Below are 26745 nucleotides of genomic sequence, written 5' to 3'. Positions count from 1 at the left end.
GAGGGGAGGGGTTAGGGAGGTGTGTGGAGGGGAGGGGTTAGGGGTGTGTGGAGGGGAGGGGTTATGGGGGTGTGGAGGGGAGGGGTTAGGGGGGTGTGGAGGGGAGGGTGATTGACAGTGAGGGGGGGGGGATCAGAGGGAGGGGTTTGGGCAGCCACTGTTTGTTTAAGACGTCGCCCACTCAGAGATAAACTCCCAATCAGTTGTCGTTGGTGGGCGGGGGGGGGGGTGAAGTGGTGGGGGGGGTTGAAGTGAGGGGTGAGGGGGGGGGATCAAGGAGGGAGGGGGGGGGGCAGTGAGCTGTGATGAATCCCAGCTGTAGCATCTCCCAACCGGCCGAGATGAACCGAACGCGAATTGCAGTTTGGAGTTTGTTGATTAATCAATTAGCTCTGAGAGGCAGCTAGGCACGCCTACATCTCAGGTAGCCCCGCCCACTGTTAAAGGTAACTCCGCCTACTGTTAAAGGTAACTCCACCCACTGTTAAAGTAGCCCCACCTACAACTCAGATAGCCCCGCCCACTGTTAAAGGTAACTCCGCCTACTGTGTACAAGTGAGGTGCACAAGTGAGGTGCACAGGTGAGATGCACAGGTGATGTGCACAGGTGAGGTGCACAGGTGAGGTGCACAGGTGAGGTGCACAGGTGAGGTGCACAGGTGAGGTGCACAGGTGATGTGCACAGGTGAGGTGCACAGGTGAGGTGCACAGGTGAGGTGCACAGGTGAGGTGCACAGGTGAGGTGCACAGGTGAGGTGCACAGGTGAGGTGCACAGGTGAGGTGTACAGGTGAGCTGTACCTGAGTAAGCACACACAGGAGCGGGAGGCAGAAGAGAGGCGGCAGAACCCGAAACTGTGCTTCCCGTCGGCGTCGGTGAGCACAAACGTGAAGTTCTGTCCAATGTGTCCGTGTTTCACCCTGAGACACACACAGAGACACACACACAGAGACACACACAGAGACACACAGACAAAGAGACACACAGAGACACACAGAGACACACACAGAGACACACAGGCAAAGAGACACACACACACAAACAGAGACACACACAGAGACACACACATACAAGACAAAGACACACACAGAGACACACAGACAAAGAGACACACAGAGACACAAACAAAGACACACACACAGAGACACACAGACAAAGAGACACACAGAGACACAAACAAAGACACACACACACACAAACAGAGACACAAACAGAGACACACAGAGACACACAGAGAGACATACAGACACAAAAAAAACACAGACACACGCACATACAAGACAAAGACACACACACAGAGACACACAGACAAAGAGACACACACACAAAGACACACACACAAAGACACACACAGAGACACAAACAAAGACATAGACACACACAAACAGAGACACACACACAGACACAAGAAAAGACACACAGAGAAACAGACACAAAAAGACACAGACACACACACACAAGACAGAGACACATATAAAATGAATAGCCATTACATCATCAAACATAGACACACACGCACACACACAAAGACAAATACCCCCCGTATAGCCTTAACAGACTTGTGGCAAGTGCTGTTAGCGAGCACCACCTATGAAGGCCGGCATGGCACACGAGGGGGTGGGTGGCCAACACAGACACCAGCCGCCTTTGTCTCCCCAGTGCTGATGTTTACACACCACACCAGTTACTCATTTAAGGCTGAGTCGATCTAGGGAGACCCAGAACCCGTTCCGATTTTTTTTTCACGGACATTGACCGTGAACGGGAATCGAAATTTCGATTTAAAGCTTTCGTGACTGCAGGGATTCATCTTCTTGGTTCTTTCGGTAAAGTCACGTAGAAGGGAAGTAATAAAATAATAAAAATAAAACATAATAAAATAATTCTCACGACGTTTCGGCTGCTTGCGTTGCAGCCGAAACGTCGTGAGAATTATTTTATTATGTTTTATTTTTATTATTTTATTACTTCCCTTCTACGTGACTTTACCGAAAGAACCAAAAAAACGGGAATCGAACTTTAGTTTTATTTTGTTGAACCAGATGGGTACGCAGGAGGCCACCAGGATACGTCCCATTTGCAGGAGTCAACGAGCGAGTGAATGAGTTAACGAATGAGTGAGTGAATAAGTGAATGAGTTAACGAATGAGTTAACGAATGAGTGAGTGAATGAGTGAAGGAGTGAAAGACGAAGCTGTGTGTTACGTTGCAAGTTGATTTTGTTGAACCAGGTGGGAACGCAGGAGGCCACCAGGATGAGTGCCATTTGCAGGAGTCAACGAGCGAGTGAATGAGTTAACGAATGAGTAAGTTAATGAGTGAATGAGTTAACGAATGAGTTAACGAATGAGTGAGTGAATGAGTGAATGAGTGAGCGACGAAGCTGCGTGTTGTTACGTTTCAAGTTTATTTTGTTGAACCAGGTGGGAACTCAGGAGGTCACCAGGATGAGTCACATTTGCAGGAGTCAACGAGTGAGTGAATGAGTGAATGAGTTAACGAATGAATGAGTTAACGAATGAGTGAGTGAATGAGTGAATGAGTTAACGAATGAATGAGTTAACGAATGAGTGAGTGAATGAGTGAAGGAGTGAGCGACGATGCTGCTAGTGACCTAGGGCCGATGATCGCTGCCCCTGCGACCACGATCCCAGCTGAGTGACGTGCGGTGGAGCTTTGCGACTTGGAAAGATCGGTGATGTGGGCCGATGACGAACGTGATGTTGGTGATGTTGGGTTACCGACGGTGATGTTGGTGATGTTGGTGATGTTGGTGATACCGACAGTGATGTTGGTGATGTTGGGATACCGACGGTGATGTGGGTCGATGACGACGGTGATGTTGGTGATGTTGGGTTATCGACGGTGATGTTGGTGATGTTGGTGATACCGAAGGTGATGTTGGCGATGTTGGTGATGTTGGGATAGCGACGGTGATGTGGGTCGATGACGACGGTGATGTTGGTGATGTTGGTGATACCGACGGCGATGTTGGTGATGTTGGGTTACCGAAGGTGATGTTGGTGATGTTGGGATACCGACAGTGATGTTGGTGATGTTGGTGATACCGACAGTGATGTTGGTGATACCGAAGGTGATGTTGGTGATGTTGGTGATGTTGGGTTACCGACAGTGATGTTGGTGATGTTGGGAGATACCAACACGGTGATGTTGGCGATACCGACAGTGATGTTGATGATGTTGGTGATGTTGAGATACCGACGGTGATGTTGGTGATGTTGGGAGACACCAATGTGGATGTTGGCGATGCTGGTGACGCTGGTGTTAGCGGAGGGTGTGTTTGAAGGAGCCATCACATGACAGGGTTACAAGCCGGGGTCATCACCCCAGGAAGTCGTTGAGAAGCGATAGGAAATGAGATCCTGCGTTTTATTTGTCCGGCAGTGGAAGGGAACACGGGGTGACGCGGGGTAACACGGGGAGACGATGCGGGGAGACACGGGGAGACGATGCGGGGAGATGCGGGGAGACACGGGGAGACACGGGGAGACGCGGGGTAACACGGGGAGACGATGCGGGGAGACGCGGGGAGACACGGGGAGACGCGGGGAGATGTAGGGAGACACGGGGAGACACGGGGAAACACGGGGAGATACGGGGAGATGCGGGGAGACGCAGGGAGATGCGGGGAGACACGGAGAGATGTGGGTGTTAGGTTTCGGGCTCCGATTAGTGTTAGGGGTTAGGTTTAGTGCTTTTGGTTAGTGGTGAGCGGTTAGGGTTAGTGGTTAGGGTTAGTGGTGAGCGGTTAGGGTTAGTGGTGAGCGGTTAGGGTTAGTGGTTAGGGTTAGTGGTGAGCGGTTAGGGTTAGTGGTGAGCGGTTAGGGTTAGTGGTTAGGGTTAGTGGTGAGCGGTTAGGGTTAGTGGTGAGCGGTTAGGGTTAGTGGTTAGGGTTAGTGGTTAGGGTTAGTGGTTAGGGTTAGTGGTGAGCGGTTAGGGTTAGTGGTGAGCGGTTAGGGTTAGTGGTTAGGGTTAGTGGTTAGGGTTAGTGGTTAGGGTTAGTGGTGAGCGGTTAGGGTTAGTGGTGAGCGGGGTTATTCGTACCTTTCCACATCGAATGGGAAGCAGAACTTGGCAATCGTTTTCACGACGTCCTGCGTCACACACATCACCACCATCACCGCCATCACCACCATCACCAACATCATCACCAACATCATCACCAACATCACCACCATCACCGCCATCACCATGACCAACATCATCACAATCACCACAATCACCACTATCACCAACATCATCACCAACATCATCACCAACATCACCACCATCACCACCATCACCACCATGACCAACATCATCACAATCACCACAATCACCACTATCACCAACATCATCACCAACATCATCACTAACATCACCACCATCACCACCATCACCACCATCACCACCATGACCAACATCATGACAATCACCACTATCACCAACACCATCACCACCTCCGCCATCACCGCCATCACCACCATGACCAACATCATGACAATCACCACTATCACCAACATCATCACCACCACCACCGCCGCCACCACCGTCAGACAAAGACCCACACCCCATCTCATCTCGCCTATGCAATACGAATCCTGTATTGAGGCAGCAGCAACAACAACATAGATCCCACCTCCCTGCTCCCACCTCACTGCTCCCCTGCCCCCCCCCCCTCCCCACCATCTCCCCTCCCTACTCCCTCAATGTCATTGATCTCTCTCCTGCTCCCCACTTCTCTCGCACCCCTTCTCCCCCGCTCTCCCCTCGCTCTCCCCCCGCTCTCCCCTCGCTCTCCCCCCCGCTCTCTCCTCCCTCTCCCCCCCGCTCTCCCCTCGCTCTCCCCCCCGCTCTCTCCTCCCTCTCCCCCCCGCTCTCTCCTCCCTCTCCTCCCGCTCTCTCTCCCGGGCTCGTCCTAATTGAGTCCCAAGAGGCAGAAAGTCTCTCAGCCTCCCCCCTCCTCCCCCCCCCCTCCTCATCCCTCTTGCCTCCAGCTCCCTCCCGCTCCATTCCTCCCAGCAAAACCCAGACCATGCCCCTCTCTCTCTCTCTCTCGCCTCTCCCCGCTCCTTACACTCCCCTCTCTCCTTTACTCCCCCCCCCCCCACTCCTTTCCTCTCCCTTCCCTCTCGCGTTGCCTCTCCCCTTGCTCACTCTCTTGCCTCTCCCCTCCTCTCCCCTAATCTCCCCTTGCGTTTTCCTTTCCTCTGCCCTTACGACTGCTTGTCTCTCCCTTTCCTCTCCCTTTCTCTCCCTTTCCTCTCCCTTTCTCTCCCTTTCTCTCCCTTTCCTCTCCCTTTCCTCTCCTATCCCATCCTCTCTCCTTGTCTCTCCCTTTCCTCTCCCTTTCCTCTCCTATCCCGTCCTCTCTCCTTACCTCTCTCTCTCTGCCTCTCCTCTTGCTTGCCTCTCCCCGTCTCTCTCCTCCTTGGGGGAGTTAGCAGCTGGGAGCTGTAATCGTCACCCCCCCCACGTCACCCCCTCCTCCCCCCCTCCCCCCCAAGGCATCTCCTTAATCCACTCTGATACCCGGGCCCCTCCCCCCATCCCCCCGCCAGCCCCCCACCACCATCACCCCCCCACCCCCCTCGAGCTAAACTCCCACGGGCCCCAAGGTCTCAAGTTTTTAACAAATCTCAACACCCGGAGGCTAGGGCTACCCCCCCCCCCTCCCGTGAACCTAGCCTGGCACCGGCGGCTAATCGCGGTGGGGGGGACTGCGTGTTGTGGGACTGCTCAGCGGGTTCATAATGGCCGTGTCAGAGACGCTGAAAAAGCGCTTTAGAGCTGATTGGATTCCTCCAGCGTAAGTATCATGATTCCGATTCTGGCATTTTCTGAGGTTTCCGTGTTTGAGTCCTGGACTGGGAGTCTCTCAGCTACCTCCGTGTCGAGGTTCACGATCGCCGTGGCTACAGATACCGTCATGTGGCGGGTTCATAACAACAGCAGCCGTCATTCGCCACTAATTGGCGGTGACCACGCCGCCCCCGTGCCAGGCCAGGTGCACTTTGAGGCCACGTCAAGTGTCGAAGGCCCGCTGACAGGTCACGGGGACACGCTCAGGTGCCACGGGTTCATAACTCGCACTCGGACGCGCACTCGCAAAAGACAAAGATCCCCCGTGTAGCCTCTAACAGACTGCCGGGGCAAGTGCTGTTGGCGAGCACCCATGACGGCCGGCACGGCACACGAGAGGGTGGTTGTCCAGCACCACACCCGGCCGCCTTTGTCTCCCCAGTGCCGACGTTTACACCTTCGCACGTGTAACACGCTCACTCGCACACTCGCACACTCGCACACTCGCACACACGCGAACTCACACGCTCACGCTTCTGGCCCGAGGCGACCGAGCAGAGGCTCGGGACGGAGTTCAGAAACCAGCCGCCGTTGTCGTCGGCCGCGAAGTGGGAATTGAACTCGGCAGGTTCGTAGCGCAGCGCGCTAACCGCTGCGCCACCGCTCCCCAACACGAGCGCACATACGCACACACGCTCCTGTTTCACGCACACACCCTTTACACACTCGCCCATATAACGCGCAGATGACGCGAACGCCTCTCCGCCTGTCGTCTGGCAATGCACAAATGATTTAAACGTGTCATTCACGACACACACACACGTACACACACGCTCATGCACACAACATCGTACAACAAAGACAAAGATCCCCCCCGCCACCCGTATAGGCTTCAACAGACTGTTGGGGCAAGTGCTGTTAGCGAGCACCTACGATGGCCGGGCACGGCGCACGAGGAGGTGGGTGGGCAGGACCACGCCTTTGTGACACACTCACTCGCACTCACACAAACCACACACTATGCAAGTATCCGATTCTTTGATCTCACACTCACACATTCACACGCTCACTCGGTCACAGACACACACTCACACACTCACCAGCTCACACACTCACACATACACACACACACACACATTCGCACACTCACTAGCTCACACACTCACACAAACCACACACTATGCAATTATCCGATTCTTTGATCTCACACTCACACATGCACACACTCACTCGGTCACAGACACACACTCACCAGCTCACACACTCACACACTCACACATACACACATTCGCACACTCACTAGCTCACAGACACACGTTTACACACCCGCTCACGCACTCGCACACACATTCGCACACCCATGCACTCGCTCAATCTCACGCTCACTCGCACCACCCCTGATCTGTCACTTCTCTCCGTCTTCTCAAACAAAAGCCACGAGACGCCAGTGGGGGGTCCGTGACCCCCCCCCCCAAACCCCGCACCCCCCCCCCAACCCCCCACCCGCTCCACCACCTACCCAACCCCAACAGCAGCAACTCCGAACCCTTCCAGAGTCCCCTCGGAGCACAGACGTGGAGCGGTAGCACTGATCCCCCTTGGGGCTCAGAGGGCTACCCCCAGTTAAAGCCTTGATCCAAATCCCCTGCTCCCCCCCCCCTTCCCCCACCCCTCCCCCGTTGAACCCTCACCAGCCACAACTCCCCGCATATCCACCGCGGTCTCTCCCCGCCAACCCTCCTCCACCCACCCCCAAAATCAAAGACAATAACAAAGATGCCCTGTGTAGTCTACACAAGCTGTTCTGGTGGGGCAAGTGCTGTTGGCAGGCCGAGTGGACCTGATGTGTGTCTCCGGTGTTGCCGTGAGCGAGTTTGCAGCGCGGTGTGCATGTATAAAGATCCCTTGCGGAGCCTGCAGCAGGCTGTTGGGGCAAGTGCTGTGAGCGAGCACCTATGAAGGCCGGCGCCACGCCATGCAGTGGTGGCAGTGGTGTTATAGTGGTCTGGTGGTGGTGGTGTTATAGTGGTTTGGTGGTGGTGGTGGTGGTGGCGGGGTGGCTGTGGTGGTGGCGACGGTGGTGTTATAGTGGTTTGGTGGTGACGGTGGTGGTATAGTGGTTTGGTGGTGACGGTGGTGGTATAGTGGTTTGGTGGTGACGGTGGCTGTGGTGGTGGTGGCGACGGTGGTGTTATAGTGGTTTGGTGGTGGTGGTGGCAGGGTGGCTGTGGTGGTGGCTGTGGTGGTGGCGACGGTGGTGTTATAGTGGTTTGGTGGTGGTGGTGGCAGGGTGGCTGTGGTGGTGGCTGTGGTGGTGGCGACGGTGGTGGTATAGTGGTTTGGTGGTGACGGTGGTGGTATAGTGGTTTGGTGGTGGTGGTGGCTGTGGTGGTGTTACGGTGGTTTCGTGGTAGTGATGATGGTGGTGCTGTTGTGGTGGTGGTGGTAGCATGATGGTGGCAATGGAGTTGTGGTGGAGGCATGGGTGTGGTGGTGGTGGTGGTGGCGGGAGCGTCGGGTCTCCTGGGAGGGAGTTGAACCCTAACCCCCGTGCTTGCCTGCTGCTGCCGCGGGAGCTCTACGCACAATAATTGGTGACACGCTCGCTGGATAAATAGCCCGCTCGCCCCCACCCCCCCGACCCCCCCAACCTTACGCCCAGGACCGCACCCACCCCAAAAGATGATAATTGTGTAGTCCACTCAGTAACGTGATTTACCCAGCGTGGCAGCCTCGCCGAGTCTCAAGACTCAATTTGCACGGGAGGGTCCTGCCACAGTGCACTTGGCCAGTCCCGTTTGAAACAAAAGGAGATAAATGTTCGGATTGTGGCGACGATGACGATCGCGATGACGTTGGTGGCAGTGGTGGTCGTTACGATTAATGATTTTTACAAAGCCTCGTCGAGTCTCAATAAGGCTCTGTCGGGCAAACAGGATCTGTTTTTATACCTAATCTTAATTTATATATCGGAGCACATTCACTCAAGGCGCTTAACGAGGCTTACACAACGGTGACAAAATGGAACGATGGTGATGGCGGTTGTGATGATGACGATGATGATGTAATCAATTTACACGAGAAATCCAATTCCCGTTTAAATAATGAGCAAGCGATGATGATGATGACTACCCTCTCTTTAGCCAGGCAAGCCTCAGCAAAGTCTCAACGCTGTCGTTAATTCAGGAATATCCTCCTGCCATATCCATGTTAAAATAAACAAGCAGTCTTTTGATGATGATGACGATGGTGATGACGATGGTGATGACGATGGTGATGACGATGGTGATGACGATGGTGATGACGATGATGATGACAATGGTGATGACGATGATGATGACAATGGTGATGACGATGGTGATGACGATGATGATGACGATGGTGATGACGATGGTGATGACGATGGTGATGACGATGGTGATGACGATGGTGATGACGATGGTGATGACGATGGTGATGACGATGATGATGACAATGGTGATGACGATGGTGATGACGATGGTGATGACGATGGTGATGACGATGGTGATGACGATGGTGGTGACGATGGTGGTGACGATGGTGATGACGATGGTGATGACGATGGTGATGACGATGGTGATGACGATGGTGATGACGATGGTGATGACGATGGTGATGACGATGGTGATGACGATGGTGATGACGATGGTGATGACGATGATGATGGTGCTCGTGGAAAATACAGGCGGCGATGATAAATTGAGGATGCTGATGCCGCCAATTAGTCACCTGGGGTAGCCTCACCGAGTCTCAGGACGCTACTGTGCAGGAGGGTGCTGCTACGCTCCGATGCTTGGGCCGTGAACCGCATTGGTCGTCAAGAGTTTGTCTTTGTGCGGACGTGAAAAGTGGGCAGCTAATTTATCAATTATTAAAACATTTAATCGATTGACAGATTTCCGTGGCCGCTGGCTAGGTTTAAATTGTGGGGGGGGGGGGGCACCTGTGACTGGAGGGGGGGGGGGGAGAGTGACACGGGGGAGAGGGAACGCAAAGCGCTGAGAGAGAGAGCTGCGGTGGCGAGGAGATGTTAACTACCTCGCCTGGTGTACAGGAGGTCGTGGGTTCGATCCCAACCCTGACACATGTTGTATATTTGGAGTTTGCGTGTCTCTATCTCTCTCATCATCATCACGGTGGCTAAGAGATGTTGACTACCTCACCTGGTCTACAGGAGGTCGTGGGTTCGATCACAACCCTGACGCCTGCTGCTGTATATTTGGAGTTTGCGTGTCTCTCTCTCTCTCTCTCCCCATGGTCGCGTGGATTTTTCCTCTGGGTCCTCCGGTTTTTCCCTTTCACATTTAGAATCCACATCACGCGTTTAGAGGATTTGGCTGCTGCTATAAATTTCCACTCGATAAGCCACTTCGTTGGGCTATCACTTGTGGCCAGGTTCCATCTGAAAAAGAGCTACGTGGCTCAGTGGTCCTGACCTAATAAGACTCACACAGAGACCCACAGACTCACACAGAGACCCACAGACTCACACAGAGACCCACAGACTCACACAGAGACCCACAGACTCACGCAGAGACCCACAGACTCACGCAGAGATCCATAGACTCAAACAGAGACCCACATACTCATACAGAGACCCACAGACTCACACAGAGACCCACAGACTCACACAGAGACCTACAGACTCACACAGAGACCCACAGACTCACAGAGACCCACAGACTCACAGAGACCCACAGACTCACAAAGAGACCCACAGAGACCCACAAGGACCTAATAATGACTTCCAGGGGATACAGTCGTATTGAGAACATAAATCAATCCACGTTGTATTGTAGGACGATGATGATGAAGAACTGCCGATGATCATGACGATGGATGAGCGATGATGTTGATGTTGTTGACGATGCCTCACCTGGTCAGGGTAATCTTGTGGATATGTCCTAATCACCTCTGGGTCTGCACAGACAAACAACCAAAGACCAAAGACGCACAACACGCACAGCAATCGCACGCACACACACACACAGACACCACGGTTAGTGCTGCTGCTGCTGCTGCACACAGCAAAGGCTGGGCTCAAGGTTGAACACCGCTGTTGTCCCTCCGCAGCACCCGCACAGGTACAATTGCACGTCCACGCGCGCGCACACAGACAAAGCTCCCCCATGAAGTCCCACAGGCTGTTCGGGGGAAGTAGCACCCATGAAGGCCGACACGGCACGCGAGGGGGTCGGGTGGCCAACACCACGCCCGGCCGCCTTTGTCTCCCCCAGTGGCGATGTTTACACACCGCACCAGGTACTCATTTGAGGCCGAGTCGACCTAGGGGAGGCCCAGGGACCGGTTCAGATAATCGTCACTCGTGATGGCCGTGAGCGGGAATCAAACTCGGGTCGGCAGGTTCGTAGCGCAGTGCGCTAACCGCTGCACCACCACTCTCCACACTGTACACACCCCACAAGTACCCACACCTACCTTAGCCCCTCCCCTCCGTCCCCCCCAACATCTCCCTTCAGCCCCGCCCCCCAGCACGAGACGGTGCTGCGAGTCACGTGACACGTCTATTTTTAGCCTCATTTGGGCTCCCACTGAACCCCCCCGCCCCTCAGCCCCTCCCCAGAACCCCCCACGGCGACACAGCTATCCTAACGAGAGGTGTGCCTGCGTCTGTGTGCAACGTGCAGGTCGACTCGGCCTGAAATAAGTACCCGGCACTGAGGGACACAAAGGCGGCCGGGCATGGGGAGCTGGCCATACCAACCTCCCTCGTGACGAGCCTCTACAGGTGCTCGCGAACAGCACTTGCCCCAAACGGTCTGCAAAATGCTCTACGGGGCATCTTTGTCTTTGTTACACAATAAGCTACCTGGCCTGTCGCTCCACATGGAGCTCGGGGTCTTCTCGGCCACAGTCATGCCCTCCCTTCTCCTCAAGAGGAACATCTGCGCCGGTTAGAAACATTCAGGCTGGGCCTGCCAATACGATCCATCCTGGGTATAACCAGGCTGGGTTGTGTGAGGAGCTCACAGATCCTTGAAAGATCTGCACACAGTCCCAAATCAGTGAGCTCCTCCGGCGGGCGAGGCCGCGTTGGCTGGGTCACGTAGCCCGCATGCCCAGCCACCGCATGCTGCCCAAGCAGCTTCTGTTGGGCCGGATGGAGGGGACGAAACGGGGCAGCACGGGCTGGAGAAGAGATGGACTGATAGGCGAGTGGATGGGTGGGTGGGTGGATGGGTGGGTGGGTGGATGAGTGGGTGGATGGGTGGGTGGGTGGATGAGTGGGTGGATGAGTGGGTGGGTGGGTGGATGAGTGGGTGGGTGGGTGGATGGATGGGTGGATGGGTGGGTGGATGGGTGGGTGGATGGGTGGGTGGATGGGTGGGTGGGTGGGTGGATAAGTGGGTGGGTGAGTCGATGTAAGAGTGGGCGAGTGGCCCGAGCTGGAGAGGAAGTGGACTGTTGTGGTGCAGAAAGTTCAATGGGTCGATGGTCTCAACCTAGTCACCAACGCCTTGACGCAACCCATCGACTCTCAACGAGGCCCGCAAACTCACGTAAAATACATGCACGAACATACAGACCCACAGAGTCACACGGACACCTACAGACTCTCACATAGGCTCACATAGAAACCCACCCACTCACAATGAGACCCACAGATTCATACAGCATATCGTAAACTAACATAGAGACCCATAGACCCACACAGAGTATTACAGACTCACATAGAGACCCACAGATTAACAGAGACCCAGACTCACATAGACACCCATAGATTCACATAGAGACCCACACACAGACTCACACAGAGACCCAGACTCACATAGACACCCAGACTGACATAGAGACCCACAGACTCACACAGAGACCCACAGAGACCCACAGACTCATACAGATACCTATAGACCCACACAGAGACCCACAGACTCACAGAGACCCACAGACTCACGCAGAGACCCACAGACTCACACAGACCCACAGACTCACGCAGAGATCCACAGACTCACACAGACCCACAGAATCACACAGAGACCCCACAGACTCACACAGAGACCCACAGACTCACAGAGACCCATAGACTACTCACACAGAAACCCACAGACTCGCACAGAGACCCACAGACTCACCCAGAGACCCAGACTCACACAGACACCCACAGACTCACGCAGACCGAGCAAGACCAAGACTAACACACAGATCCTCCTGATCCCCACTGTTCTCCCTCCTGCTCCCACCCCCTGCTCCCTCACCGAGTTAAAGCCGAAAATGAGATTATAGAGCCATGGTGCCTGACGAGGAGTGAGGGGGGGGGGTGTTGGGGGGGGAGCAGCCCCCCCCCACTCCTCCCCTCCCCCCCTCTGTGTTGTCGGGTGCAGAGCGAATTTCTTAGCCAATTACCTCTGTGAACACTTCACTCAGAGGATGGCAGCAGACACGTACACACACACGTATATAGACACAAGACGAAGACAAAGATCCCCCGGATAGCCTTAACAGACTGTTGAGGAAAGTGCTGTTAGCGAGCACCTATGAAGGCCGGCACGGCACACGAGGGGGTGGGTGGCCAGCAACCACGCCCGGCCGCCTTTGTCTCCCCAGTGGCGATGTTTACACACCGCACCAGGTACTCATTTGGGGCTGAGTCGACCTAGGGGAGGCCCAGGACCGGTTCAGATAATCGTCACTGGTGATGGCTGTGAGCGGGAATCGAACTCGGGTCGCCGGGTTCGTAGCGTAGCGCTAACCACTACACTCGACACACACACAAACACGTATAGACACACGAATATCGATAGACGCACGTACATAGGCACATGCATGTACAGACACGCCACGCACACACACAAACACACGGGTGTAGAGATACACACACGCATGCACAATCTTAAATGAACCTCTTTCACACTGTACAAGTACATGCATGTAAATAAAAAAACGCGTGCGTGTGTTGCATGCATGTGTATAAGCGACTGTGAATGGATATGACAGGCCAGGAGAAGTGGTGACTGTGTGTGTGCATGTGTGTGTATACATGTGCTCGTGTGTGTGTGTGTGTGCATGTGTGCGTGTATGTGTCCAGCCACCGCATGCCTAAACAGCTTTTGTTCGGCCGGATCGAGGGGGCTAAACGGGCGCGGCACGGGCTGGAGCAGAGATGGAGTGATGTGGTACAGGAGGATGTGGAGCTGAGTGGACTTGCCGATGACTGGTACCAGCGGTGTCAAGATCGGCCTCTGTGGAGGAGGCTCGTGAAGGACGCTACTGGGTAGTTGGAGGCAGTCGCCCTCCAGCAACAACGGAGGGCGGAGGAGCAACGCTCACAACAACGAGCGGAGCGCCGGGTGGCTAAAGCACAGCAAGTTGGTACAGTAGGGGGCACAGGTGGTGCATCAGCCAGTCATCTCGGTCATCTCGGTCAGTCGACCCGTGGCACCTGGGTCTGCCCCGTGACCTCCTGCCAGCGGGCGTTCGACACTTCACGTGGCCTCAAGGTGCACATGGCCTGGCACAAGCGTCGTGGTGACGTCACCGCCACTTAGTGGCGAATGGCGGTTGTTGTTGTTGTGTATGTGTGTATAAATAGTGGGGATCGGTAGTGCAGTGGTTAGCGCGCTGCGAACCTGAACCTGGAGACCCGGGTTCGATTCCCACTCACGGCCAACATCAGTGAGGTTTATCTGAACCGGTCCTGGGCCTCCCCTAGGTCGACTCAGCCTCAAATGAGTACCTGGTGTGGTGTGTAAACATCACGACTGGGGAGACAAAGGCGGCCGGGCGTGGTGTTGGCCACTCACCCCCTCGTGTGCCGTGCCGGCCTTCATAGGTGCTCGCTAACAGCACTTGCCCCAACAGTCTATTAAGGCTACACGGGGGATCTTTCTTTTTGTATGTGCTCATGTGTGTGTGCACATACTGTATTTACATGGGGGAACGGTGGCGCAGTGCTTAGCGCACTGCACTACAAACTCCGGCAACCCGAGTTCAATTCCCGCTCACGGCCAACATCGGCGACGAATATCTGCACCACTCCCCCGCACATCCCGTAGGTCGACTCAGCCTCAAATCAGCACCTGCTGCGGTGTGCAATAAGCATCAGCGCAGTACGGGGAAGACGACAACAGACGGGTGAGGAGCTGCGTGACGTGCCGACCTTCATAGCACTTTGCTTCACTAACGGCACTTGCCCCGACGGCCTGTGTAGGCTACACAGGGGACATGTGTCTCTGTACGTGTGATGTGTACGTGTGTGTGTACGTGTGTGTGTACGTGTGTGTGTGTGTACGTGTGTGTGTGTACGTGTGTGTGTGTACGTGTGTGTGTGTGTGTACGTGTGTGTGTGTACGTGTGTGTGTACGTGTGTGTACGTGTGTGTACGTGTGTGTGTGTGTACATGTGTGTGTGTACGTGTGTGTGTGTACGTGTGTGTGTGTGTGTACGTGTGTACGTGTGTGTGTACGTGTGTGTACGTGTGTACGTGTGTGTGTGTGTGTACGTGTGTGTGTGTGTACCTGTGTGTACGTGTGTGTGTGTGTGTACGTGTGTGTGTACCTGTGTGTACGTGTGTGTGTGTACGTGTGTGTGTGTGGTGGGGAACAGAAGTGTAGCAGGTTAGCGCTACGCTACGAACCCGGGCGGCCGCAGTTCGCTCCCCGCTCACAGGCAACGCCGGTGACGATTATCTGCACCGGTCCTGGGCCTCCCCTAGGTCGACTCAGCCTCAAATGAGTACCTGGTGCTGCGTGTACACATCGCCAATGGGGAGACAAAGGCGGCCAGGCGTGGCGTTGGCCACCCGCCCGCTCGTGTGCCGTGCCGGCCTTCGTAGATAGGCGCTGCTCGCGAACGGCACTTGCCCCAACAGTCTGTTAAGGCTTTAGGGGGGATCTTTGTATTTGCCTTTGTTGTGTGCGAGTGTGAAGTGGCTATGATGACGGGCCAGGAGATGTGTTTATTGTGTGTGTAACCCCATTGGAGCACCGTGCTGGGTGCAATTTAACGCCTCTTTGTGGAGCGGGCTAAGTGAGAATTGGAATGTGCGGGTGCATGTACCATTCGGGAGAGAGCGGGGGGAGAGAGCGCGGGAGTGAGAGAGAGAGCCCGGGAGAGAGAGAGAGAGATAAGGGATGAGGAGGAACAACGATGGCGAGCTCAAGACTCCAAGAGACTAGCAGACAAAGATCCCCCGTGTAGCCCCAACAGACTGCCGGGGCAAGTGCTGTTAGCGAGCACCAATGAAGGCCAGCACGGCAACACGAGAGGGGGTGGGTGGCCAGCAACACTCCGAACCGCCTTTGTCTCCCCAGTGGCGATGTTTACACGCCGCGCCGGGTACTCATTTGAGGCTGAGTCTACCTGAGGGAGGCCCAGGACCGGTTCAGATAATCGTCACCGGCGTTGGCCGTGAGCGGGAACCAAACTCGGGTCGGAAGCTTGCGTTGCCACCGAAACGTCGTGATTTAATTTGAATTAATTTGCTTTCTTTTAACCCACGTGACTTTACCGAAAAAAACATAGAGTATGAATCCTTGCAGTCACGAAAGCTTCAAATCTAGAATCGGGTCGTAAGATTCGTGGCGCGGCGTAGCGCTAACCGCTGCGCCACCGTTCCCCACAAATATACACGTCCATATATACACGTACACACAGAAATCGATACGCACACTTCCACAAAGAGATGCACAAATACACATCGCTCGTGACCCCCCCCCCCTTCTCCAGCCCGTGCTGCGCCCGTTTAGCCCCCTCTATCCTTCCAAACAGAAGCTGCTTGGGGCAGCATGCGGTGGCTGGGCATGCGGGCTACGTGACCCAGCCAACGCAGCCTCGCCTGCCAGAGGAGCTCACTGTTTGGGACCGTGTCCAGACGTTTCAAGGATTTGTGAGCTCCTCACACTGTGATCCAACCTGGTTAAACGCAGGATGGATTGTATCGGCAGGCCGGCCAGAATATTTCTAACCGGCGCAGATGCTCCTTTAAAGGGGGTCCCACGTTTCGCGTGACTCTGGCCCCGGAGCGTCGTGTGGAGCGACAGGCCAAGGTAGTTTGCATACTTATTCTGAGGTTTTTTCGGTAAAGTCACGTAGGTAAAAATTTTAAATTAAAATTAATAAAAGTAAAATAAAATTGGAATTTCTCATTTACTTGATACAGCTATCGTGCTGTGACGGTTCCACCTGAAGACGGAGGCTTGTGTTGCCTCCGAAACGTCGTGATTTTTATTTCACTTTTATTTTACTTTTATTAATTTTAATTTTTTACCTACGCGACTTTACCGAAAAAAACCTAAGAACATGAATCCTTGCAGTCACGAAAGCTTCAAATCTAGGATTAGTTTGCACGCTGTCACGTCACCGACGCGGCAGATGAAAAGACAATGCCGCTCGACTGATTCTGGAGCGAGACCTCCGATGCCAAACCGGTTGCGGTCGTAAGCACGCACACTGACCCAGCTATGGAAACGTCTCCATGCCATCAGCCACATAAGCAGCACAGCGGACCCATCTTTCCAAACCCCAGTGTCCAAGCGAGCAGTCGTGATGACGACAATTTATAACGCCGCGCTATTTGTGTACAGGCACAGGGTACGCAAAGCTCAGTCGTTTTCATCTTCTTGTTTCTTTCGGTAAAGTCACGTAGAAGGGAAGTAATAAAATAATAAAAATAAAACACAATAAAATAATTCTCACGACGTTTCGGCCACAACGCAAGCAGCCGTCCTCAGGTGAAAACCAGGTCCGTCGAGGCGACAGAGTCTGAATGAAACAGCACACGAGCTTGGAGCATGTATATAAGCTGGGCGCCTTTGTCAAGGCGAATTATTTTATTGTGTTTTATTTTTATTATTTTATTACTTCCCTTCTACGTGACTTTACCGAAAGAACCAAGAAGATGAATCCCTGCAGTCACGAAAGCTTTAAATCGAAACTCAGTCGTTTCATTTCTAATTGCGGACCAAAATGCCGCCGTGGAATTTGTGCAGTTTTCTCCCCCACCCCCTCCCCCCACGAGACGCGGGGAGAAAAAAAAATCGCAGAGGAGCGCCTGGAAAGGCAGCCAGGGAAACCAGCGGTTGCCCCAAGTTCTGTGGTCCTACAGCGGATCGGAATCGTTCGGCCTTCCGCGCCGCGTCGAGCGGTTCACGCAGCGCGGTAACGATCGGCGCGGTGGGCTCCGTACGTTGCGGAAGAAGTTCAACGTACACACAGGGGCGCCGCGGTGGCCAGGAGATGTTAACTACCTCGCCTGGTGTGCAGGAGGTCGCCGTGGGTTCGATGCGGCACTGACGCCTGCTGCTGTATATTTGGAGTTTGTGTGTCTCTCTCTCATCATCATCATCATCATCACGGTGGCGAGATGTTAACTACCTCGCCCGGTGTGCAGGAGGTCGCCGTGGGTTTGATCCCGACGCCTGCTGCTGTATATTTGGAGACTGTGTGTCTCTTTCTCTCATCATCATCACGGTGGCGAGATGTTGACTACCTTGCCTTGTATGCAGGAGGTCGCGGTGGGTTCGATCCCAACCCTGACGCCTGCTGCTGTATATTTGGAGTTTGCGTGTCTCTCTCTCATCATCATCATCACGGTGGCTAGGAGATGTTGACTACCTCGTGGTGGTCGCGTGGATTTTTACTCCGTGTCCTCCGATTTTTCCCTCCACATTTAGATTTAGAATCGACATCTCTACGCGTTTTAGAGTATGTGGCTGCGCAACATTCCCACGTGATGATAATAAGCCCACTTCATTGAGCTATGCAGCTCGGTGGGCCTTGCCTGGTAAAATAACAAAAAAATGTAATTCTCGATTTAAAGCTTTCGTGACTGCAGGGATTCATCTTCTTGGTTCTTTCGGTAAAGTCACGTAGAAGGGAAATAATAAAATAATAAAAATAAAACATAACAAAATTTATTTGATTATCTTTTATTTTTATTATTTTATTATTTCCCTTCTACGTGACTTTACCGAAAGAACCAAGAAAAAAAATAGTTTAGTTGATACGTACATTGCAATGTAGGGCACCCTGCACGCAATCACCGCCGCGCCCCCTCCGCTCAACAGTTTGCCCGGCGCTATTCCTAAAGGCACATCCAGCCAGCCACTCACAGAGGGTGGGCTACTTCCTCCAATATTTAAGGCTCTGCAGCCCTAGCGAGGTCAACCCCACCCTTGGCACCGTGACGTTGTTACCTGAGCTCATGGGATTCCGCTCCCCCCAGGATATCACGGGGGAAAAAAATACTCATTAGACGTGCGGGTCAAGAGATTGGATCACCGCTCTTTTAAACGCACTCTGTTGTTGTTGTTGTCGTATCCTCAAATCTTGTAACTCAATTTGAACCCACTTCCCAATGTGGTATCGACTGCAAACTTGGTATACTTATGTCATACTGATGACAATACTATATTCTATCCAAAAAAAGAACAAAAGTATTTTTAAACATTCTTTTTTACATGTTATGTTTCGCCTTGGGTCTAATTGTCCACGCTCAACTGACGTTGGCTGTAAATCACCACGGCCCCTTACGTTATGGCAAGCTTTGAGGACACTTCCTGGAGTCGTCGAGTTTTGCCATTACGAGTACGGTACATTTCATTAAAGCGTGGTTTTAAAAAAGTATTTTTAAATATTACTTATTTCCTTACGGATGGTTATGAGTGTGGCACTGCAGGTTCCTTTCCCGATGGAATAATAGCGGAATTCGTGCTGCTGAGGCTGTTACCACCTCCTCGGCAACCCACGACCGCCACCCATGCTCGCAGCGCCGCTCGGCTCTCCAAACCTCCTCAATCATGGACGTGTGACCTTGTAGACCATTGTTCTTCGTTGCAAAGCCCGCGGGCAACCGGCGGCCCCTGATGGCCTTTAGTGCGGCCCCTGGTGGCCTTTAGTGCGGCCACTGGTGGCCTTTAGTGCGGCCCCTGGTGGCCTTTAGTGTGGCCACTGGTGGCCTTTAGTGCGGCCCCTGGTGGCCTTTAGTGCGACCCCTGGTGGCCTTTAGTGCGGCCCCTGGTGGCCTTTAGTGCGGCCACTGGTGGCCTTTAGTGCGGCCACTGGTGGCCTTTAGTGCGGCCCCTGGTGGCCTTTAGTGTGGCCACTGGTGGCCTTTAGTGCGGCCCCTGGTGGCCTTTAGTGCGACCCCTGGTGGCCTTTAGTGCGGCCCCTGGTGGCCTTTAGTGCGGCCACTGGTGGCCTTTAGTGCGGCCCCTGACGTGCAGGCCCCGACAATACACAACAAGTGAAAACACCCCCCCCCATCCTGCTGTTGTCTAATCCCCAATGGTTTCAAATGCGTGGCGGCCCTCGCACTGATGATGTCTTATCGGCGAATGTGTCCGCCCTCTGAAAACGAGTCAAGAACACTGATATTGACGGTGGGAGTGGGCCTGCTCTCAGCTCGCCGTTACACCGCCGACATCAAGGCAAGGGTCTCTGGGGAGGTCTGGGCTGGGTACTCGATGCAGCCACAGCAGCTGCATGAGCCACAGTCCTGAGCCTCACACATTCCCCTCTTTCTTCAAATCACATCCCATCCACCCATATCCCTTCTCTCTCCACCTCTCCCTTCAATATCTCCCATCTGTCTCTCCCTACGCCTCTCTTGCTCTCAATCTCTCCCCTCTATCTCCTACCTCTCCTACCTCTCCCATCTCTCTCTCTCTCCTCCCTCATATCTCTGTTAGCTCTTCCTTCTATCCACCTCTTTCTCTGCATATTTCTCTCTTGCGCTTCTCTCTCCAACCTTCCTAACACATTCCTGCGGAGGGAGCTGGTAGGAACGTTGGGTTGCTCGGTCAATGGCCAGGGTCAACGGCGGCGTGGTGTATTCCGCAAATATGCCCGACTGTGAGGGCGGGCACAAGCCGGCGTGAGTAGGTTAAACGTTGAGTTTTATTAGGGCACCACGGGGTGACCAGCCCCTCCCCACCCAGCCCCACGCCTCCCACCCAGCCCCTCCCCACCCTCCCCACCTAGCCCCTCCCCACCCAGCCCCTCCCCACCCTCCCCTTCCAGCCCCTCCCTGCACGACGGATGGACGGACACAATAATCCCCTGTGGGCTGGTGTAACCAGGAGGTTCGTACCAGTATTATCATTCCCCTATCTTTAGCCTCTCTCTTCCTCCACTCCCTCCATGTTCACATCCATTTATCTCTCCCTTCTGTCTCTCTCCTTGCGCTCTCCCCTCTCCTATGCTCCTCTTTCCCCATCTCTTCCCCCTCTTCCTCTCCCGTCTCCTCTCTTCCTCGTATCTCCTACTTTCCACGCAATTACCCTCCGTCTTCCTCCACTCTCTCTCCGTGTCAATCCATCTCTCTCCCACACTCTCTCTCTCTCCCCCCGTGTTCTCCCCTCGCTGTGTTGAACAGGCCCTACGCGTGTAAGGACATTGTTTCATTCATTAAATGTTAAATAATTTTCGACGAATGATTAATTAATTAGACCGATCCTTTTACTTATGCATAGCTCTGTAAGAACAGCGAGAACACACATGCACGTACGCACACGTGTAAGTATACAAGTGTAAGCACACGCGTGTGAGTACATGTGTTCACGCGTGTACACGCACGATCCACGATGCGCACATGTAGACACACGTGTACACAAAGGCAAAGGTCCCCCCGTAAAGCCTCGAATGACTGTTGGGGCAAGTGCTGTTAGCGAGCACCTATGAACTCCAGCATGGCACGGCACACGAGGGGGTGGGTGGCCAACACCACGCCCGGCCGCCTTTGTCTCCCAAGTGGTGATGTTTACACATTGCAGCAGGTACTCAATTGAGGCCGAGTCGACCTAGGGGAGGCCCAGAACAAGCTCAGATAATCGTCACTGGTGTTGGGCGTGATCGGGAACAGAACTCGGGTCAACGGGTTCAGAGCGCAGCGCGCGCTAACCGGTGTGCTATTGAAGTGTGTATACACACATTCAAACACATGTACACACCAAACACACTTGTACACACATACACACGTAGTAGTATACACACCTCTACACACACGTATATAACGCACACAACAACAACAACAGCCGCAAAGTGGTCGGTGATGTCACCACAGCGCCCGTGCCAGGCTAGGTGCACTTGGAGACCATCACGTTAAGTGTGGGTGGCTCGCTGCTGGCAGGTCACAGGGCAGACCCCAGCGGTCAAAGGTTGTCTGAACTTGAGATGACTCATACACACCAAGACAAAGACACAGATACGTGCCTGTGATTATTATGTGTTTGTCGATGATTTACCCTCTAAAGAAATCTGGCCGTGTCTCGCACCCCCAGAAAGGTCATCTCGCACGCCCAGATGAAGAAGAGCCACCGCTCCCGACTCTAAAGCCTCAGACTCTGGTATCCGAATCGAGTCCCAGTGACACAAAAGACAAAGACAACCCTTATAGCCTTCACAGACTGTTGGGGCAAGTGCCGTTAGCGAGCGGCACCTACGAAGGCCGGGCACGGCGCACGAGAGGGAGGTGTGGCCAGCACCACGGCCTGGCCGCCTTTGTCTCCCCAGTGTCGACCTGCGGCTCCGTAGAGGCGTGCCGCCCTTTCAGGGAACTGCTGCTTCGTTATTTATTCAGGACCGCCGCGGTCTCGTATTCACCGTGTGCAATGCGGCTCTTGCAATACTGAAGGGTTTTTCGTTTACCGAATTCGAACAACATTTATTTGATTTTCGATTTAAAGCTTTCGTGACTGCAGGGATTCATCTTCTTGGTTCTTTCGGTAAAGTCACATAGAAGGGAAATAATATAAATTTAATAAAATAAAACATAATAAAATAATTCTCACGACGTTTCGGCCACAACGCAAGCAGCCGTCATCAGGTGAAGACCAGGTCTGTCGGGGAGACAGCGTCTGAATTATTTTATTATGTTTTATTTTATTATTTTTATTGTTTCCATTCTACGTGACTTTACCGAAAGAACCAAGAAGAACATTTATTTGTTATAATTGGTTTTTTACCCTTCTATCTGGCAACAAAACTGACACCTTTTTTTTACAAGGAGTCATGTTTGCATAGACCACAATACCTGCAGCCATAATGCAAACAAAAAACATAACTCTGATAATGTATGCACTGTCCTTGAAGTTGATTGGTCCACACCTGAGACAGCTTTCCTTAGAGCCTAGTCTCACATGGGTTGGACCAGATGACGCCAAAAGGCGCACAACTCAAAGACAATGCACCATCAGAGTATGAGAGCTCGGGGTAAGCATTTACACCATTGGAACCTCATTTGCCAGTAAAAAATATGATAATAGTTTTTTTACCCTTCTATCTGGCAACACAACTGACACCTTTTTTTACAAGGAGTCATGTTTGCATAGACAACAATACCTGTGTAGAGGTGTAATTGTGCATGGGCACGGATGGCTAACAAACACAAGGGGCGTGGTTAGAGCCGTACACAGAGGAGGTGCTCACACCGACGTCCGCACCTGCATCCCCCACGGGCCCCTCCCGGGGGGCCGAGTGCTATAAAAGGTGGTGAGCCGGAGGGCTCGAGGTCGAGTATCAGCTTAAACCAGCGAAGACTGAAGACCAGCTAGAATAGGCCCCGGAGCTCCCCTGGCTCGCTGTCCTTGTCAGGGCCGACCAGGGCAAGCCGGTGGCGTGGCCCCGAGAGCCCAGACTGACGTTCTTATAAGAGCCGGTCTGGAGACTTAGGGTGCCGGGATCCCAGCTTGACCAGGGCTGGGATAGGTAGCCTCCCCTAGCTCCGTAGTGGAGGACTTGGGCGTAGGTTAGCGGGGTTAGATGTTGTGTCTCCCTGTTAGCCGAGTGAAGGGGACGATAACCCCTTAAGTACTGTGTGTACCCGTTACTGTGCACAAGTTGGTGTTAATAAATAAGTGTGCCTCCGACCCCGTCGTCAAGCCTCCTGAATACTTACTACACCTGCAGCCATAATGCAAACAAAAAACATAACTCTGATAATGTATGCACTGTCCTTGAAGTTGACTGGTCCACACCCGAGACAGCTTTCCTTAGAGCCTAGTCTCACATGGTGTTGGACCAGATGACGCCAAAAGGCGCACAACTCACAGACAATGCACCATCAGAGTATGAGAGCTCGGGGTAAGCATTTACTCTCTGGCAATATGATAATTGGTTTTTTACCCTTCTATCTGGCAACAAAACTTTTGTTGTTATTTTTTACTGGCAAATGAGGTTCCAATGGTGTAAATGTATTTGTTACCCTCCTTGTGATTTTGGTGGCCGACCCCTGACCATGGCAGGGGCCTGGGACCGGTTCAAACATTCGCCACCGATGGTTGGCTACGTGCGGGAGTCGAACTCGGGGTCAATAGGGTCGTAGCGCAGCGCGCTAACCACTGTGCCACCACTCTCTTCAACAGACTGCTGGGGCAAGTGCTGTTAGCGAGTAGCACCTATGATGGCCGCGCACAGCACACGAGGGGGTGGGTGGCCAACATTACACAAACACAAACAACAACAGCAGCAGCAGCAGCAGCCGCCACTCGGCACTAAGTGTCTTGCTCCTTCACCATCGCACTCGTGCCAGGCTAGGTGCACCTGTACACACCTATCCACTTTGAAGGAGGAGGGGGGGGCGGTGTGAGGTGTGTGGGGGGGTGTTGAGTCTGGGCACAAGTCCCAACCCTTCCCTCAATTCTTCCCACTGAGTTGGGAGGGTGAGAGGGGAGGGGGAAGGGGTGATGACCCCCCTCCCCCCCCCATCGTCCCCACCCCCCACGGCGTGGGCGCTGATTAACGCTCGGATCTCAGGTAATTAATGAGGTCACATGTCCCGCCACGCACGCCAATGTGGGGGGCCAATTACTCCCCCCCACACCCCGCCCCCCACACTCCTTCTTTTCACCCCCCCCTTTCCCAATTATTAAGTTGTGTTTAATTGATTTTGCTAATTGATTGGTTATTAATTAATTAATTGGGCGCGCGCCTGCCCGGTGATGTCACGTGATCCGTCATCAGCAAAGATGACGGTAACAACGATCACCACCGCCATCATCGCCATCATCTTCACCATCATCGCCATCATCATAAAACCATCATCACTACCACCAGCATCGTCATCATCACCACCATCATCACCATCATAACATCACAGCCATTACCAACACGACCATCATCATCATAACATCATCCCCACCAATATCAACGTCATATTAGTGTAATAGCACCGTCATCAGGATCATGTCATCACCACTACCACCATAACATCGTTATCATCATCACCACCACCACCATAACATCGTTATCATCATCACCACCATCATCGTTATCCCTTGTGCTCGTTAACTGCTGGTCCAGACTTACCTAAGAGCAGCCTGCTGCAGAGTCTAGAGTTAGAGACGTTAGCCCGAGATGATCATCTATATTCTTGGTTCTTTCGGTAAAGTCACGTAGAAGGGAAATAATAAAATAATACAAATAATGTAAAACAATAAAAATTCTCACGACGTTTCGACTGCAACACAAGCAATCATCATCAGGTGTGGATTTCACACCTGATGATGATTGCTTGTGTTGCAGTCGAAACGTCGTGAGAATTTTTATTGTTTTATATCTATATTATTTTATTATTTCCCTTCTACGTGACTTTACCGAAAGAACCAAGAATATGAATCCCTGCAGTCACGAAAGCTTTAAATCATAATCATCTATATCTACGAAGATTGGAGTCTAGAGCAAGCCATGAGAGTGTGGGTCTAGCGTGCAGTCTAGCTATTAAAAATTGACAGTCTTGAGTCGAATTTTTTTGACAATCCCCAAGGAACCGGCGTTCAGGGCGAGATGAATGACGCGAGATTTTGATCACCTGACAGTCTACGGAGATGTCGTGACTGCAAGGATACATACTCTTAGTTTTTTCGGTAAAGTCACGTAGGTAAAAAAATGAAATTTAATTTAATAAAAATAAAATAATAAAAATCACGACGTTTCGGAGGCAACACAAGTCTCCGTCATCAGGTGGGACCGTCACAGCCAGATTTGCTGCATCAAGTGATGCCACCTGATGACGGAGACTTGTGTTGCCTCCTAAACGTCGTGATTTATAATTTTATTTTTATTAATTTTAATTTCATTTTTTTTACTTACGTGACTTGACCGAATAAACTAGGAGGATAGTCTACGGAGAGTCAGAGATGCGAGTCCACAGTGAGGCGTGCAGGTTGACAGTCGACGAGTCTCACAGCCAGATCGAGTCCGTGGGAGAGTCGAGAATGCGATATTCGAGCGCTGCTGCGGTGCCCAACCTTTTTGTGCACCAGGGATCGGTTTCGTGGAAGACAATTTTTTCACGGACCGGGGAGGGGGGGGGTCATCATTGGGTCTTTCCCCCTTTTCAAAGAAGCTCTCCGGCCACGTTTGTTTTTTTACTAATTCTGCCTAGGGCAGGGGTCGGCAACCAAAATAACAAGAAGAGCCATTTCTTTCCAATTCGGTACAAAATTCAGTATTTCAAGTGCCGCAATGCATCTATGTACATACGTACATATCGTCAAGAAGCAGCCCGTAAAGAGCCGCATGCGGCTCCGGAGCCGTAGGTTGCCGACCCCTGGCCTAGGGGTTAGAGCTTGTGGGCTTACCAACACTGTGACTGAGACGAGTGCGCAGTGCGGGGAAGAGGCACGCACGGAAGTGGTGAATAATAAAACAATGGGGTGGGCCACGCACGGACTCACCGCTCACCACGATGCGGTGTGTAGAGTGTGTACACACACGGACTCACCGCTCACCACGATGCGGTGTGTAGAGTGTGTACACACACGGACTCACCGCTCACCACGATGCGGTGTGTAGAGTGTGTACACACACGGACTCACCGCTCACCACGATGCGGTGTGTAGAGTGTGTACACACACGGACTCACCGCTATGCGGTGTGTAGAGTGTGTACACACACGGACTCACCGCTCACCACTATGCGGTGTGTAGAGTGTGTACACACACGGACTCACCACTATGCGGTGTG

General features: G+C 53.0%; 1 protein-coding gene across 1 annotated transcript in view; it reads right to left on the bottom strand.

The window, feature by feature from the left end:
• Positions 1–526: 526 nt before the first annotated feature.
• Positions 527–26745, bottom strand: part of LOC144740989 (DENN domain-containing protein 1A-like) — a 39188-nt gene continuing 12969 nt past the window's right edge. Inside the window, exons 3-5 of the mRNA XM_078623682.1 lie at positions 10700–10743; positions 4066–4115; positions 527–920 (exon numbers count right to left, since the gene is read on the bottom strand). Of these exons, the coding sequence (XP_078479808.1) occupies positions 527–920; positions 4066–4115; positions 10700–10743 (488 nt within the window). The remainder of the gene's footprint in view (positions 921–4065; positions 4116–10699; positions 10744–26745) is intronic.

This window comes from Lampetra planeri, unplaced genomic scaffold, assembly GCF_965212315.1.
Source record: "Lampetra planeri unplaced genomic scaffold, kcLamPlan1.2.h2 scaffold_373, whole genome shotgun sequence".
Taxonomy (NCBI): Eukaryota; Metazoa; Chordata; class Hyperoartia; order Petromyzontiformes; family Petromyzontidae; genus Lampetra; species Lampetra planeri.
This window is presented reverse-complemented; position numbering and strand designations above follow the sequence as displayed.